Genomic DNA, 17,301 nt, shown 5'->3' with positions numbered 1-17,301 from the left:
AAGTTGGCTTAAAACTCAACATTCAGAAAATGAAGATCATGGCATGTGGTCCCATCACTTCATGGCAAATAGATGAGGAAACAATGGAAACAGTGAGAGACTTTATTTTCTTGGGCTCCAAAATCACTGCAGATGGTGACTGCAACCATGAAATTAAAAGACACTTGCTTCTTGGAAGGAAAGCTATGACCAACCTAGACAGCATTTTAAGAAACAGAGACATTACTTTGCCAACAAAGATCCATCTAGTCAAAGCTGTGGTTTATCCAGTAGTCGTGTATGGATGTGAGAGTTGAACTATAAAGAAAGCTGAGCGCTGAAGAATTGATGCTTTTGAACTGGTGTTGGAGCAGACTCTTGAGAGTCCCTTGGACTGCAAGGAGATCCAACCAGTCTATTCTAAAGGAAATCAGTCCTGGATATTCCCTGGACTGATGCTGAAGATGAAGCTCCAATACTTTGGCCGCCTGATTCGAAGAACTGACTCATTGGAAAAGACCCTGATACTGGGAAAGACTGAAGGCAGAAGGAGAAGCAGAATGCAGGGGATGAGATATTGGATGGCATCACAGACTCGATGGACATGAGTTTGAGTAAGCTGCAGGAGTTGGTGATGGACAGGGAAGTCTGGTGTGCTGCAGTTCATGGAATCGCAAAGAGTTGGCCATGACTGAGCGACTGAACTAAACTGAGCTGACTGTGTTTTGGATGTCTAAATCACAAAGTCTCATTTAGAGAAGAGCTCTTATCAGCCAGCCATCCATGCCTCCTAGTCAAAAACCATTGCCTTGATTTCATGACAAAACTTTCCAGATTTTTTTCTGGAAGGAACATCTACACTGAGAGGGCCTCATCATTGAAACATGTAGATAAACCCACAGCTAAAAATCTTTCTTGGCACATACAGCGCCATCCATGGTGAAAAAAAATCAGACAACACAGTCTGTGGTCCGAGCCTGCCTATGTGTGATTTGGAGCAATAGAAACTTCCTGCTGGCTTATTCGTAATGTAGGCTTGTCCTGGCTCAGAACTTATAGAGAAAAAGGGGCCAGGCTGGCATCCCTGATATGTGTTCTCTCGGGCGCCACTTTGAACTCTTCTCCCACTGTCTCATTTGGCTGCTTTTGACTACCATTTGAAGTCAGGACAATAGTTTGAAAATGTCAGCAGCTGGACTGCCTCTTTTCCACTCTAAGCCATGTTCACTGCTACTGTTCAGGATTTGCCCTGAACTAGCTCCTCCATTTGGAAACCAACTCTGGAATGATTGCCATGTAGCTTTGAAAGTCCCATTTTGATCAGCAGATGCTACTCAGTCTGGGGAGAGAGTTTAATATGGGCTAATCTTCACCTGTGTGTATGTTGGTTTTTCTCCAATTGTTTGGTAGTGCTTTCGACATCCTTTATCTTCCACTTTCATTGCATGATGTAAATGGATATTTTTTTTTCTTCCAGGAATATAATGATTCATATGTCTGTTAATATGGGTGGTGGGATGAATTGGGAGGTTGGGACTGACATATGTACACTACTGATACTATGCATAAAGTAGATAACTAATGAGAACATAGTGTCTAGAACAGGGAACTCTACTCAGCCCTCTGTGGTGACTTAAATGGGAAGTGAATGCAAAAAAGAGGGCATATATGTATATGTATAGCTAATTCACTTTGCTGTACAGTAGAAATGAACACAGCATTGTAAAGCAGGTGTGCATGAATGCTAAGTCAATTCAGTCAAGTCCAACTCTTCGCAACCTTATAGACTATAGCGTGCTAGTCTCCTCTGTCCATGGGATTCTCCAGGCAAGACTATTGGAGTGGGTTGCCATGCCCTCCTCCAGGGGATCTTCCTGACCCAGGGATGGGACCTGTGTCTCTTATGTCTCTTTCATTGACTTGCAGGTTCTTTACCAGTAGCGCCACCTGAGAAGACCTGTAAAGCAATTAAAATGAAAATTAACAAGAATATGATCATTTTTAAACTTCTTTTTTTTTTCTTCTCAGAACTTTGTACCATCTTTGGGCAGGCAGACTTCCCTGACAACATCGGTGATACCCAGAGTGGAGCAAAGTGTGGCTTACAAAGACTTTATTTATTTCACCATCTTCGAAGGGAATGTTCGCAATGTGTCTGAAGTCTCTGTAGAGTATTTATGCTCTCAGCCTTGTGTTGTCAATTTGGAAGCAGTTGTTTCATCTGAGTTCAGAAGTAGCATTCCCGTGTACAAAAAAAGGTGGAAGAATGAGAAACATCTTCACACCAGCAGAACACAAATCGTACATGTGAAATTCCCGAGCATCATGGTTTACAGAGATGATTATTTCATCAGACACTCCATTTCAGTATCTGTGGTGATACTACGCGCCTGGATTACTCACCAATATAGCAGTGGGGACTTGAATGTTAAATGGGAGGAAAATTTGCTACACGCTGTAGCAAAGAATTACACGCTGTTGAAGACTGTCCCGCCTTTTGAACGCCCTTTCAAAGATCATCAAGTGTGCCTTGAGTGGAACATGGATTATATTTGGAACCTTCGAGCAAACAAGATTCCCCAGTGTCCTCTCGAGAATGGTAGGTCATTTGCCTTGCTAGGAACCTAATGCTCATTTCTTCAGACAGCCTGGATGGGAGGAGGAGGAGTGTATGAGAAAATTCTTATCTTAGAAATGGGGGACACAAGGCAAACTGAGTCTGTAATTTTGGACTTTGGGGAGAAAAAGGAGAAAATGAAAAGGTGTGAGAAGAGAAAGAATAGGAGAGAACAGGACTGAAGATGGAGGTGAGAGAGGGACAGAGAGTCATGAAAGGGTGCTTTGAGAGGCTTGAATCTGCTTTACATTGAAGAGGAACATTAGTGCCACTGAAATAAGGATCTGGAAAATCTTCCTCCTCATGTCCCTCAAAAAGCCCTCACGTGTTGGTTTTGGTGCAGCATTAGCTTGTCAGCCAAGTACCTGAGTTCAACTCCTGGCTCTGCCACTTTCTGCCAGTGTAACTTTGGAGCTTTCAGAACCTAGTTTTCTTATCCGTAAAATGGGATAATAAATAACAATTCCCTCAGAGCAGTGTGGTGAGAATTAAATGAGATGTGCTTAACACATAATCAACACTCAGTAAAAAGTAGTAGGCATAATGATGATAGAATGCAAACTCTATATTTTAACCCAAATGTCACAGGGTCACAGCCACTGAGGGATCAATAGAGGAGGCTCCTATGCTTTTTTTCAGCCTTCTTTAAGCACTGGGGTTGGAGATCACTGGCTACGTGCATTTGGAAGAAGAGGGCTATAGTTCTCTCCATTGTTGCAGGGGGCACCTTGCTATGTGGATGTGGAGTGCCTGCCAGCTCTCTCCCCATCCTGCAATGGAGAGCCTATCCAGGCATGCTCCCAGGCATTCACCCCGAGCCTGGTCATGTTTGCTAAAGCGGGACCCTAGGATCACCTGTATCAGAATCACCCAGGGCTCTTGTTGCAAAAGCAGATTCCCATTTCCTGCTTAGACAGGATCTGTGGGGTGTCCAGCCCTGGAATTCACATTTTAAATACATTTCCATGACTCTGATGCACCTTAAAGCTTGAGAATCCCTGGAGCAAGGATAGAGCTGGTGGGACTTCGAGTTGAAGTGGCTGGACCCCCAGGCAGACTTGGAGGATAGGGGAAATCCAATGGCAGTGAATATTTCCTGGGGTCACTCCCAAACAACCCGGCATATAATGAAAATAGAATGGACCAGAATAACCACGTGATATATAGTTGGTCGGAGGCCACTTGCTGTAGAACCAACACATTTGGCATTGTTTATTTTGAAATAAATAGAGATTTGCAGGAAGTTGCAAAAATGGGATCAAGTCCTTGTTTATTTCCCCCCACTTCCCCTAACTGACATCTTCCATAACTAGAGTACAATATCAAAACCCGGAAATTGACACTGATCTAATACTCCTAACTAGACTGCAGACCTTCTTCAGAGTACACCTGTTTTTACAAGCACTTTTGTGTGTGCATAGTTCTAGACAATTTCATCCCACATTTTATTTTATAGTCCTCTTCTGTGTCTGGCTTATGTCTGAGCAGTGCTTTAAATGTAGAAAAATCTAGAAGAAGAATCCCTTTTCTCTCTTTCTGTGTGTGTGTGTGTGACTGTGCACTTTGGGGGTAGGGTGGGATGGGCAGTTAAGCCTCCGAAATAGTCAAGCTGCATGCGTTTTGATGATCAGCGTGCATCCCTCTTCCAGGCAGGGCCCCATGCTAGCATCTGTCTGGAATGCCTTCCGCGGGGATTCCTAATTTGTTAAGGAGAAGGCAACACGGGGCACAAGCAACCACAGTTTTGCTTTGCCTCCGATTGATTTTGTCAGGGCTTAATGATTCCATTTCATGTTTGGCAAATCACATATTTCTCATTGAAGAATGACTGAATCGCAAGCTGGAAGTTTTCAAATGAAGTCATTTATGAACTGGCTGAGTTCTTAGGGTGCCTGAACATACCCTTAAAATGCGAAACAGTTTTTCTTTCTTTTGTTGTTCCTTCTCAGTAGTCACTGGGTTCAGGAACAGTGCAGTGGGTTTTGTTTCTCCGCACCTCCTTCAGACCATTACTTTTGGGTCGAGAACCAGTCTAATAAAGGCATAATGCAGAAGAAAACCTTTTCTAAGAGTCAGAGTCACTGACAATGGGAGGGGGGGCTCCATCCACCCGCAAAACCAACTATTTGCCGGGCTGAGGTTTGTTCACCAGGAAAGGGGAGCACTTCCCCTCCCTGTCTTAAAAAGGAAATCAAAAGAGAGTCTGCCGCAAGCCCTGTGGACAGTGTCCACGACCTTTGTTCTTGATATCGGCGGTGCAATGGAAGGGGGCCAGGCCTCTGGCTGGTTCCCAGCGGGGGCTTCTTTATTCTGCTCTTGAAGAACAAGAGTCAAGTCCGAACAACAAGGTGGCATTAGTGTGCCGCGGGGGCGCTTTCATGCCTGGCCCCATCGCAGTCTGCCGCCAGCCCTGGTGTGGAGTGGGGGGGGACGTTTTCTGTGTCAAGTGCCTGCTGTCCTGCAAGAGCTCTGTGTCTGAACTAAGTACCCACTGTGACTTGCTCGCATTTTCTTTTCTCTTTATGAAGAGAGAGCCCAGTCTCGGTGCATACGTGTTCCGTCTGTGTGGTTGGAGCGCCCCCACCTAAAGCCTTCAGTTAGGCTTCCAGGGCCAGAGCTGTGTGCCCTGACACTCTTTGTGGCTCATCTCCCGTGCTGGGATTGTGCTAGGCCGGCCGGTGGGCTGGTTTTGGGTGGAGGTGCAGTCGGCTTCCGTCCCGCCCTGCTGGGTCAATCTACCCCGGATCAGAAGCTGGCAGCCTTTCAGGACACGTTTGTGCCAAGGCTCAGCCACGTGCCCTGCCAGTGCACCTGTTCCTGCCTTTGGCCAAGAGATCCACCCTGCCTGGGGCCCGCTGATTGTCTGTTCCCTCCGGGGGAGGACACCGGGCATTATCCACTGCCCTGTCACACGTGTGCCTGACTCACGCATGAGCTCACCCAGAGAAAGAAATCAACCGCTCAGGCTGGTGGCTCCAGGGGCACACCTGGACTGCGTGTTCTGTTGTGAGAGGTCAGCTGGCCCTGCAGCCTCCATCTTCAGCCCCGACCTCATATTCAGTCGCTGTTCACCACGTGTCTGCTGTCATCCTGGTCTAAGCCACCATTGTCCCTGTCTGGATTCTGGCCACAGTCTGCAAATGGCCTCCCCACTGGCCCTTGTCCCCCTATGCAGCGGCCCCTGCAGCCAGCTCCTCCCTGATGGAGTAGGGAAGGATCACCCACGTTCCTGAGCATGGCCTGTGGAATCTGTCCCTGTCCCCTTACTGGCCTCATCTCCTGCCATACTCCCCCTTGCCCACCTGTTCCAGCCATGCAGGTCTGCTTGCTTCTCCCTTGATGTACCAAGTTCATTCCCACTTTGAGACATTTGCATCACTGTCCCCTCCCCCTAACATGCTCCTCCCCTAGATCACTGTGTGACTTGCTCTCTTACCTCCTTGCAACCTCTGCACGAATGTCATCTTACTGGGGACAGCATCCTAGACCATCTTATCTAAGATGGCAGCCCTACCCAATTGCTCCCGCCACACCAGTATCCACCTTTTATTTCCTTCATAACCTTAGCACCCCAGGCCTTGTAATTGAATATACTGAATGGTTTATTTGCCTGTGGAGTGTCTCTGTACTAGCACACAGGCTCCACAAGGCCTGGTTTGTCTGGTTCTGGTGCCCAGTGTGGCACCCTGTACACAGCAGGCACATGACAACTGCTTGTTGATTGAGGGATGAGGGCTCTTAGCCAAGAGGCAAGGACCCTTTCTCTCTTAGCTTACACGTGACCATCACACTGTGACAGCTTTCTTACATGGCTATGGTAGGGAGCGTGTAGGGTGGGGTCAGCCGTGTGCCTTCCGTAGGGCCTGTACACACTGAGGCGTCCCGGGTGGAGACCGTTTTGCTGCACTGGTTACGGCTGCAGTGATTCTCCTTTGCAACTACACATGAGCACACCGTCACCCTGCACCTGCCCTCTAGCTCGAGTCTGTGATCACTCATCTGTATGCCTTGGCTAATGCATCTCTTTTTACTGGAAGCTGCCACCCTGCCCCTACCCTCAACACTCTCCCAGCCCCATGGCCATCTTTCATGTTTTCCTAGCAAAATCGTAGTCATATTTCAGTAGTCTGCTCAAATTTTCTACTCCTTCCCCACAAAGGTTTCTTCTTTTCTTTCCATTTTTGATTCTCAAATCAGAAACTAACTTTCTGCCCTCCAGCTTCCTCTAGTTCTCTCTTGGTACTCACCACCCCTTATGATGTGTATCATGTTCAATTCCATAAAGATTGATTGAACACCCATCCTGCACCAATTTCTTTACTAAGTCTGGAGATTCAAAGACGCAGACATGGTCCTTCTCTTTAACGTGGTTATCCAGAAGTAAACACAGCTCCCAATAGTAACAGTCACTTTCCCTTACTGAGCACTCACTGTGTGCCAGGAAATGTGCTAAGTGCTTGTGCAAGTATCTAATTTAATACCAGTGCACGACTGTCATTATTTATAGAGGAGGAAACTGACTCAGAGAACTAGAGTAATTAGTCTAAAGTCACGCAGCTAATGATGGAACTAGGACTTGAACTCAAGTAGTTTGGTTCCCAAACACCACACTTAACCACTAAGCTATATTGCCAGGGGATGTCGTGAAGCTATTTATTTATTTAAGTCACTTATTCGTAGAAAAAAGTTACTGAGCAATCTGCGTCTTAAGTACTTTGCAAGGGTTCTTCACAGAGGAAGTGACATTTGAACAGACATTTTAAGAAAGAGTAGAGTTTCCATAGTCAGAAAAAGAATAAAGGAAAGAACCCACCTGCCAGCACAGGAGACATGAGAGACACAGGTTTGATCCCTGAGTCGAGAAGATCCCCTGGAGGAGGGCATGGCAACCCACTCCAGTAGTCTTGCCTGGAGAATCCCATGGACAGAGGAGTCTGGCGGGCTACAGTCCATGGGGTCACAAAGAGCGGGACATGAATGAAAGAACGTAGCATGCATGCACGCACATCCAGGCGGAAGGGAAAAAGAGAAGGGAATGCAGTCTGACAAGGGAATGCAGTCTGACGCGGGAATGGGGACGAGCCTGCAACCCTTGGAATGAGGGATGGCCAATGGGTTTCATCTTGCTTGCCAGCTCAGAGCAATGGGGGTGGCTACCTAGAGCACAGTGCTGAGGAGGATTCTGAGGCCGAGTCTGTGCTTAGTGAGAGAGACGCCGTGTGGATTGATTACCAGTGTCTGCCACAGGTGGAAGTGTGGAGTAGCCACACTTGAGCTTTTGTTCAGGTAAAGTCTCAAGTGTGAGATGGGCAGTTCCGGAAAGAAGACTGGAAAGGCAAGTTGGGGTGACACTTTGGAGTTCCTTAGATGCCATGCTCAGATGTAGCAAGCTTTTGTTCTACTTCCACCTGCTGTGTGCTCAGTCCAACTCTGACCCCGTGGACTGTAGCCGACCAGATTCCTCTGTCCATGGGATCTCCAGGCAAGAATACTGGAGTGGACCGTCGTGCCCTCCTCCAGGGATCTCTTATGTCTCCTGCACTGGTACTTCCACCTAGATGAAGATTTTTCTGATTTTCCCTCTTAGGTCAGAAACTGGCAGTCTCCTTCTTCTCCACTCTCCTGTCCTTTCACTAAAAATTCATTCTCATTTTCAGACCCAATGGATTGTAAGTAAGATTTCCTTATAACAAAACTCGTTTACGACAAAATCATAGAAGACTAACTCAAATTTTGGAGACAGACTTTACGTGTCTCTGTGAAAATATCAGTTTATTCAGTGGAACAATTCAAGTTAATGATATGATGATGCTTTTTGTAATTATAAGAACTACAAACGTGACACTCTTAGAGACAAAAGAGACTGCTTTCTTTCCCCCAGGTAATCACTGTAGACTTGGATTTTTCAGTAATACCATTAATGAATGCCTAGTGTCTGCATTGGTCTTTGTGATTTTCAAGTCACTTTTTCCATGCGCAGTGTCTCATTTAACCCTCATAAGAGCCCCGGGGGAGGACAGTATTTTCATTCTCTTTTTACAGAGGAGAAAATTGAGGCTCTGGGAACTTGTTTAATGGAGTCCAAGTTCTTGCTTCTTTCAACTTTGCTAAGCTGCTTCTCTGACATATGCTAAAACAATTCCAACCCAGGTTCTAAATTAGAAGGAATACACTTTTGTCTAAGCTGAATTTTGACTGACATGAATCACCCTGTTTTCCTCAGCCACTGGACTTTGCCTCTTTGAAGTGGATTGAACCGCCGGGGCGCCCAGGGCGGGGCAGGCCTTTGCATGTGGCAGTCTCCTTCTCCCTGCCTGCATGGAAATGCCCAGAGATGTTCTTTTCTCTTGTAGCCAACAAAGTAATACATGTACCTGGTTAAAAAATTCAGAGAGTGTTAAAAGTTTTGGGGGAAGAGTAAATTCCTACCTGCCCCAGTCTTTTGGTCCTATTTCTTAGAGCCAAGCTCAATAACACTAGATTCTGTGTTTCCTTCCAGGGATGTTCTCTGCCCATATAATCATTAGGCTGATAGATCCTTCTCTTCTTACACACCTGGGAAGATACTAAAGATTCTGCTTTGCCCTCATTAACAATATGGCAGAAATTTTTTCTATGTCAGTACAGGAAACATGTCCACATTCTTTGCAATAGCTCCCTAGCATTGCATTGCCTGACAGTCCATAATTTATTTGCCCTGTCCTCTGTTGATGGTCATGCAGGTCATCTTTTGTCTTTTACTGTTAGAAACAAGGTTTCTGTAAGCACCTTTGCATGTGTATCTTTGTGCACACAAATAAATATGTTTGGAGGATAAATTCCTGGGAGTGGAATTTATTTATTCTTAAGACTCCTAGTGTTGAACATCTTACAGGCTTTCTTAGTCACTCACCTCTTTGCCTATTGCCCTTTGCAGTGAGAAATTCCAACCTAAATCATACTTGCTAGAAAGTAGAATTTTTTGTTCCCAGGCTTTGGCTTTAAGGACAATAAAACTCCCAATCACCACTGCCTGTTTAGTGTCCTGCCTTTGGAAAGATTGAGTTATCATCATTCTAACTTTACTTCTCTGTGTCGGAAAATCGTAGCTTATTTTCCTTCAAGTTCCCCTTACAGACTTTTAGCCTCAGGAACATCCCCTGGAGAAGGAAATGGCAACCCACTCCAGTATTATTGCCTGGAAAATCCCCAGGATAGATGGACCTGGTGGGCTATAGTCCATGGGGTCGCAAAGAGTCAGACACGACTGAGTGACTAAACAACAAAACAATGAATTCTTTGCCTCAAGACTATCTCTAAAGAAAAGTGAAAGTGAAAGTCACTCAGTGGTGTCTGACTCTCTCAGTGAGAGACTTTATTTTCTTGGGCTCCAAAATCACTGCAGATGGTGACTGCAACCATGAAATTAAAAGACACTTGCTTCTTGGAAGGAAAGCTATGACCAACCTAGACAGCATTTGAAGAAGCAGAGATATTACTTTGCCAACAAAGGTCCATCTAATCAAAGCTATGGTTTATCCAGTAGTCATGTATGGATGTGAGAGTTGGACTGTAAAGAAAGCTGAGTGCTGAAGAATTGAAGCTTTTGAACTGGTGTTGGAGAAGATTCTTGAAAGTCCCTTGGACAGCAAGGAGATCAAACTAGTCCATCCTAAAGGAAATCAGTCCTGAATAGTCATTGGAAGGACAGATGCTGAAGATGAAGCTCCAATATTTTGGCCACCTGATGCAAAGAACTGACTCATTGGAAAAGACCCTGATGCTGGGAAAGACTGAAGGCAAGAAAATTAAGTCTCTCACTGTTGCTTCTTGACCTGCATACAGATATCTCAAGAGGCAGGTAAGGTGATCTGGTATTCCCATCTCTTGAAGAGTTTTCCAGTTTGTTGTGATCTACACAGGCAAAGGCTTTGGCATAATCCACAAAGCAGTAGATGTTTTTCTGGAATTCTCTTGCTTTTTCGATGATCCAGTGGATGTTGGCAATTTGATCTCTGCTTCCTCTGGCTTTTCTAAATCCAGCCTGAACATCTGGAAGTTCATGGTTCACATACTGTTGAAGCCTGGCTTGGAGAATTTTGAGCATTACTCTGCCAGTGTGTGAGATGAGTGCAATTGTACAGTACTTTGAACATTCTTTGGCATTGCCTTTCTTTGGGATTGGAATGAAAACTGACCTTTTCCAGTCCTGTAGCCACTGCTGAGTTTTCCAAATGTGATGGCGTATTGAGTGCAGCACTTTCACAACACCATCTTTTAGGATTTGAAATAGCTCCACTGGGATTCCATCACCTCCACTAGCTTGGTTCATAGTGATGCTTCCTAAGGCCCACTTGACTTCACATTCCAGGATGTCTGGCTCTAGGTGAGTGACCACACCATTGTGGTTATCTGGATCATGAAGATATCTTTTTTGTATAGTTCTTCTGTGTATTCTTGCCACCTCTTCTTAATATCTTCTGCTTCTGTTAGGTCCATACCATTTCTGTCCTTTATTGTGCTCATCTTTTTTTTTTTTTTTTAATGTCACTCAGGGTGATATATATATTTTTAAATATCACTCAGGGTGATATTCAAAACATTTAACAAATAGTATGAGGTGGGGGGGGCCCAGGCAGGCTCCTCCAGGCACTGGCCCTGGTGCTGAAACAGGATGTGCTGAATATCGTTACTGAGCCAGATTCTACTCTGAAGGAGAAGCCAGAGTGGGTATTGTGTGTGTGTTGGGGCACATCATCTAAACAATATGGACATATTTCAGTATTTTAACAACCAGTAGAGCCGCACATGGGCATGCCAGCTGAACATCAGCCCTAGTTCTCTCTGGAAGGACTTGTGAGATGTGATGTGGTTTAATAACAAGCACATTGGTTTGCAGTGGGAGACCAGGTTTGAGTCATATCTGGGTCTCTTATTAGTTATACGACCTTTAACAAGACACGAACACTTCTCTTGTCTCCAAATGAAGGAGTTTGCACCATGTTAAATCTAATGCTTCTTCTTGCTCTAAAATTTGAGGAAACAAAGCAATAAAAGTGGCCAAGGGAGTGGGTTCCAAACCTGAACTGATTCTATGGCATTTTGTGTTTATGTCGCAATGATGCCTCTTCCCCATATAACTTCCTCATTCAAGATTAGCCAAAGAAATGGATTTGGGGGAAGGATCTGAAAAAAGAGACATTTAATTTTTGGCTTGGGGGGCATGGGGAACATTGTAGAATTATGGAACATGTTGGGTGAAAGAGACGCAGATCCAGATCCTGATTTGTCCACAGCTGTGTTCATTTGTTCATTCATCCATTCACTCCCTAAATGTTTTTTGAGCCTGTATCATGTTTTGGCCATTGTTCTGGCTCTGAGGATGGATTAAAGAATGAAGTAAAGTCCTTGCTGCCTTGGAGCTTACATTCTATGTTAGCAATTCATTTAACCTCTTTGAGCCCATGTTTTGAACTGGAGTTTACCTACCTGTAAATCCTTCAATGGGCAATGGCATTGTTACTGCTGTTTACCATTTAATGCCTATGATAGTCATCACAAATCAATTATAGCAGTCCAAGCAGCCAATCAGTTCCTGGAGGATGTTATTTATCCTGGGCTAATATTTTATGTTGATGCATTTTATGCAGATGAATTCTCAAGTCTTTCCATATTCCAAAATTTTTCCTTTTTATTCATTATTTCTAATGAAATGGGAAGACAATATTGTACTGAGGGAAACTGTAATAGAACTCCAAATCATAGAACTATTATTAAAGCTACAGATTTTACAAGAAAACCATCATCACTTTGGTTTTGTTGGACACAAAAGATATGTGTTATTGTAAAATTATTTTAGATCTTTGGGTCTTAGATTTTACCTCCACAGTCTTTTGCTGCAAGTTCTCTTATTCAACTAGCTTTACTTTGATCCCAGGATAAAGGAAAGGCTCATCAACATTCACTTTTGACTCCTTTCACTTTGGAAACCTCCTTTATGAAACCTCCTTTTACTGTAGTCAGGTGGGGCAGAATCAAATCCTGCTCATTCTGATGAATTTTTCTACTATATACTAGATAACTCAACAGCAATCACCAGCAGAAGGCTTCCCAGGGGGCTGACGTGGCCATCTGGTCTCCTATGTTTTGCTCACCATGGTGGAAGCTAGCCAAGCTTGGGCTGACATCAACCTCTCGGTCAGTTTTTTTCCTTGGATTCTGAAGACACCCTTGCAGTATTTCCATTCCTAATCCTCTTTCCTGGCTCCCATAACTGACCAGCAAGTCCAATGTGCCCACATCGAGCTCAAATCGCAAAGAAAAAAGTTTGAAGTATTTCTGTTGGAATTAATAACTCCACCCTTTGGGGTTTCTAAATGTATCTCTGAGACTATGAAAACATCGCTCTTATGATTTCCAAGTTATAATGAACTAGAGGTATCTCTTTATATAGTGAAGCATTTTTCCCCAATGAGGAATGAGAGCTGGGGTGTCCTCTATCCCAGGCTCAGGCTCCTATAATTTTTGCCAATATTGTCATTTGGTAACTTGCCCAAAAGTCAACTCTTCCCTCTCTAAGAAGACCAGGAAAGCAGATTATTTCCACCATTTAAATATAGACCTTTAGACCAAGGAGCATTTTAAGAAAGAGAAAAGATGATCTTTGTTTCTAGGTTGAACTCAGTGAATTAATTTTTCTTTGAAATGGGGTGGAGTATGGGAAATAAAAAGTCCATATTAACTTTTTAGACCTCAAATACAGATGAAATAACTCAGTTTTCTCTGTAAGATTTGTTATAGGTACTCCTCTTTTCTAGAGCCACAGAACTCTCCCACATGTGCAAAATAAAGTGGAAGATTCTCTAGTTTTTTGTGTTTTTTAAATTCTTAAAAAAAAATTAATTATTTTTAATGAAGGTTAATTGCTTTACAGTATTGTGTTGTTTTCTACCAAACATCAATATGACTCAGCCATAGGTTTACTCATGTCCCCTCCCACTTGAACATCCTTCCCACCTCTCTCTCCATCCCACCCCTCTAGGTTGTTACCAAAGACTCTGGTTTTGAAGGGTATGGTGTTTTGCCTTAACAAAAGAAACCACTCATTATACACAATTCCACTCATTACACAACAATTCCAATATTTAATAGAAGATTATTTAACAATTTCAATATGCAGTCATTAAAAAAGAAGAAATAGAAGCATTAGAGAGAAGTAGTAGCATATGCTATGCTAAGTCACTTCAGTCCTGTCCGACTCTGCGCGACCCCATAGACGGCAGCCCACCAGGTTCCCCCGTCCCTGGGATTCTCCAGGCAAGAACACTGGAGTGGGCTGCCATTTCCTTCTCCAATGCATGAAAGTGAAAAGTGAAAGTGAAGTTGCTCAGTCGTGTCCGACTCTTAGCGACCCCATGGATTGCAGCCTAACAGGCTGCTCCGTCCATGGGATTTTCCAAGCAAGAGTACTGGAGTGGGGTGCCATTGCCTTCTCCGAAGTAGTAGCATATACATCACCAAATTGGGCTGAAACCTACATCCAGACTTGAACAGTGCTGGGAAGTCCTAAATGACAACAATCTGGAGTCCTAGTTGGGAAAAGGATCCTGGGCCGTGTGTTCACTCTGCAAGTAAGAGTTCAAATTGCAGTTTTCGCAGTTCTCACTTACAACCCCAGGCTGCAAACTGATATCATTATCGGTTTGCATTCAGAAATGCAGCTCTGGTTTTTCTTTAACTTTTACAATGCTCTCTGTTTCACCTTGTGAGTCAGAAGACTTCTTAGACCCCAAGTGAAAAAGTGAAAGTTGCTCAGTCATGTTGGACTCTTTGCGACCCCATGGACTATACAGTCCATGGAATTCTCCAGGCCAGAATACTGGAGTGGGCAGCCATTCCCTTCTCCAAGGGATCCTCCCAACCCAGGGATCAAACCCAGGTCTTCCGCATTGCAGGCAAAATCTTTACCAGCTGAGCCACAGGAGAAGCCCTAGGGGGCTGAAGAAATTCCAGGACCCACTCCCTTTCTTATCTAAAGTGCAACTTGACTCGCTGAACAATACATATACATATTTATTTATTATTTATTTAGTATGGACCATACTGTTAGTATTATTACACAAATTCAAAATGTTTTCATAGCCTTAGACGGGCAGGATGTAAGGTGGTTAAGCACATAGAATCTAAGCTGGAAACTTGAAATTTCGTTCTACTACTTATTAGCTCTGTTACCTTAGGTAAGTCATTTTATCTCTCTATACTTCAGGCTTTTCATCTGTAGAGTGGGACTAATGAAGACTCTCCTTTGTAGGGTTGCTATGGACATGAATTGAGATAGCTCTGTACAGTGTCTTGGGTGCCTGGCATATATTCAGTGTGCCATAAACGTTTGCTGATATTTTCAGACGATTCACTTAAATGTTTGAATGGAGCTAGGCAGTAGGTTCCAGAAAGAATGTGGTGTTGAAAGCCGTGTTTTTCTGGAAATAATTAAAAGGCAGCTGTCTTGCTGTTTACAGATGTGGTTACCCTCCTGGAATTTCTCTATGCCTCCAGTGGAGAAAACACAGGCATTGTGAAGAAGTTCCTGAGATTTCAGAATCGAGAGCTGGAGGCCACTCGACGACAGCGGATAGATTACCCAGTGTAAGAAGGGGCTGGTGATGGGGGGCCAGTGCGACCATAATGTTCTTTTTATCTGAGGACCAGAGCAGGCTGATCTGACTCACACACTTAGTCACTCAAACATGTCTGACTCTTTGTGACCCCAAGGACTGTAACCCACCAGGATCCTCTGTCCATGGGATTTTTCAGGCAAGAAATACTGGAGTGGGTTGCCATTTCCTTCTCTAGGGGATCTACCTGACCCAGGTATTGAACCTGCATCTCCTGTGTCTTCTGCATTGCAGGCAGATTTTTTTACCCGCTGAACCATCTGGGAAGTCTAGGGCAGGCTAGTGGACCCACTTAGGAGGACCTACTCTGTAATATGCTTTGAGGAAATGATGAGCTCTACATAGCTTAGGCAGAATTTGTGGACCCAAAAACTTCAATGCATTTGGAAATCATTCTCTCACTTAGCAATCCCCAGTTTGCCTCGGAATGACTGGTATGCCAGTCTTGGGAATGACCTAAGTAAGGGAGTCAGGTGTTGGAGCCTGAGGCTTTGCAAGGTGTCAGATGCAGCCAGCCACAGCCCTGCCAGATTGCAACTTTTGCTTTGCTTTTTCTGCCTTGGAAGATTGGATGAGCTGCTTGAAATCTCACAACTTCTGATCTCCTCCATTGATTTCAGCAAAACCCAGATATATATATATATATTTTTCCTTCTGCTGAATTGAAGATGCTGAAAATGGTTCGTGGTTCATCTCAGACCGGATGGATTCAGCAGAGTGATTTAATTCTTCCCATGCTGCTGGCTGTAGAAAGATCTTGAGTCACTTTACTAAGCGTATGTTCTTGCTAAGCTTCCTTGTAATAACTTATCTTCATGAGCTTGCTCAGCTGGGTGGGTCAGGAGGGAGCTGTGTGGCACCATCTGTTTGTATATCTTATCACTGATTTGGAGGCCAGATTATAAAGCCCAGAATATTCTAACATTCTAAGGCCTTGTTGGGATGAATCCCCAAAGAATCTGGGGCCGCTGCCATTTTAACCCAAACTGTGAATTGGTTTTTGGGGAAATGGAGAGCATTCTCTGTACTGGTTTTGACCTTGATTCATGTTTTACTCACAAAACACAATTGCTCTCAGCTCATCTTTAAACTGCTGGTCACTAGCACAATATGTGACATCAAGCAAGTGTTCAAACAGCAAATATTTGTTGAATGATTCGTGGATCACAAAGCTTGGCTAAAATATTTCCTCTTGAAGTTGACTACTGTTATTTTATCCTCACTTGGCAAATCACAGATGGACAGTGTATTTTTTTCAACTAAAATAGCCCTTGTCCAGAAATGGAACAATTAGAGTAGTTGCTCCATATCGGTCAACCAGAACTGTGATACCAAACAACCTCATGTGTGCATTAAAATAGTATTTCTGGGTCCTATTAGCATATGGCAATGCCATTTGCAGATTATGACATGTTTCTGCCTTAGGGCTTTTATCTTTGAAAGAAATGAAATTGCTCAAAAAGCCCTAATTATGTTTTTTTTTTTAATCATTGAAATTAGAATAGCTTCTTATCAAATCACCTCTTATTAAAACCCAGATTTTTAGTCTGTGTCTGGCTTTATAAGCCTTAATCAAGTATTCAAATGGCAGGTCTGTGTGATTCTCAAAAAGGCATAGGAAGAGTTTTTGGTGCAAGGTACAATGTCTGCTAGTTTTGTACAGTGACGCTTAACTCCTGTCTTTCGCAGTTACTGTAACTACCTCCTTTGTTTCTAAAATCAAGCTTTGCAAGTGGATCTCCCATGATGAGCATGAAGGCAAATTCATCCCTTCAATGGAAAAAAAGCAATTTACTTGGTCATTGTTAACTATAATTACCTGTTCTTGGATGATATCAATCTGCAGAATTTTTTTTCTCCTCACTCTTGCAGGTTTACCGTTTCACTGTGGCTTTATTTGCTCCATTATTGCAAGGCCAATCTCTGTGGGATTCTGTACTTTGTTGATTCTAATGAGATGTACGGCACACCTTCTATATTTCTTACTGAAGAGGGTAAGTATGAAATAGAATCTTTAGAACGATAATGTGGTTTTCTTACGCTCTGTCTTTT

The 17,301-nt window shown here is 43.7% G+C and overlaps 1 protein-coding gene across 2 annotated transcripts in view; it reads left to right on the top strand.

Annotated features, from left to right (window-relative positions):
- SEL1L3 (SEL1L family member 3) overlaps positions 1-17,301 on the top strand; it is a 107,979-nt gene that overhangs the window by 15,001 nt on the left and 75,677 nt on the right. For both annotated transcript variants that reach the window (XM_055588185.1, XM_055588184.1), the window contains exons 2-4: positions 2,008-2,578; positions 15,094-15,220; positions 17,122-17,243. In XM_055588185.1, the coding sequence (XP_055444160.1) occupies positions 2,008-2,578; positions 15,094-15,220; positions 17,122-17,243 (820 nt within the window). The remainder of the gene's footprint in view (positions 1-2,007; positions 2,579-15,093; positions 15,221-17,121; positions 17,244-17,301) is intronic.

Source organism: Bubalus kerabau, chromosome 7 (genome assembly GCF_029407905.1).
Source record: "Bubalus kerabau isolate K-KA32 ecotype Philippines breed swamp buffalo chromosome 7, PCC_UOA_SB_1v2, whole genome shotgun sequence".
In the NCBI taxonomy this organism is placed as follows: domain Eukaryota; kingdom Metazoa; phylum Chordata; class Mammalia; order Artiodactyla; family Bovidae; genus Bubalus; species Bubalus kerabau.
The sequence above is the reverse complement of the archived record's forward strand: the minus strand, read 5'-3'. Positions and strand labels throughout refer to the sequence as shown.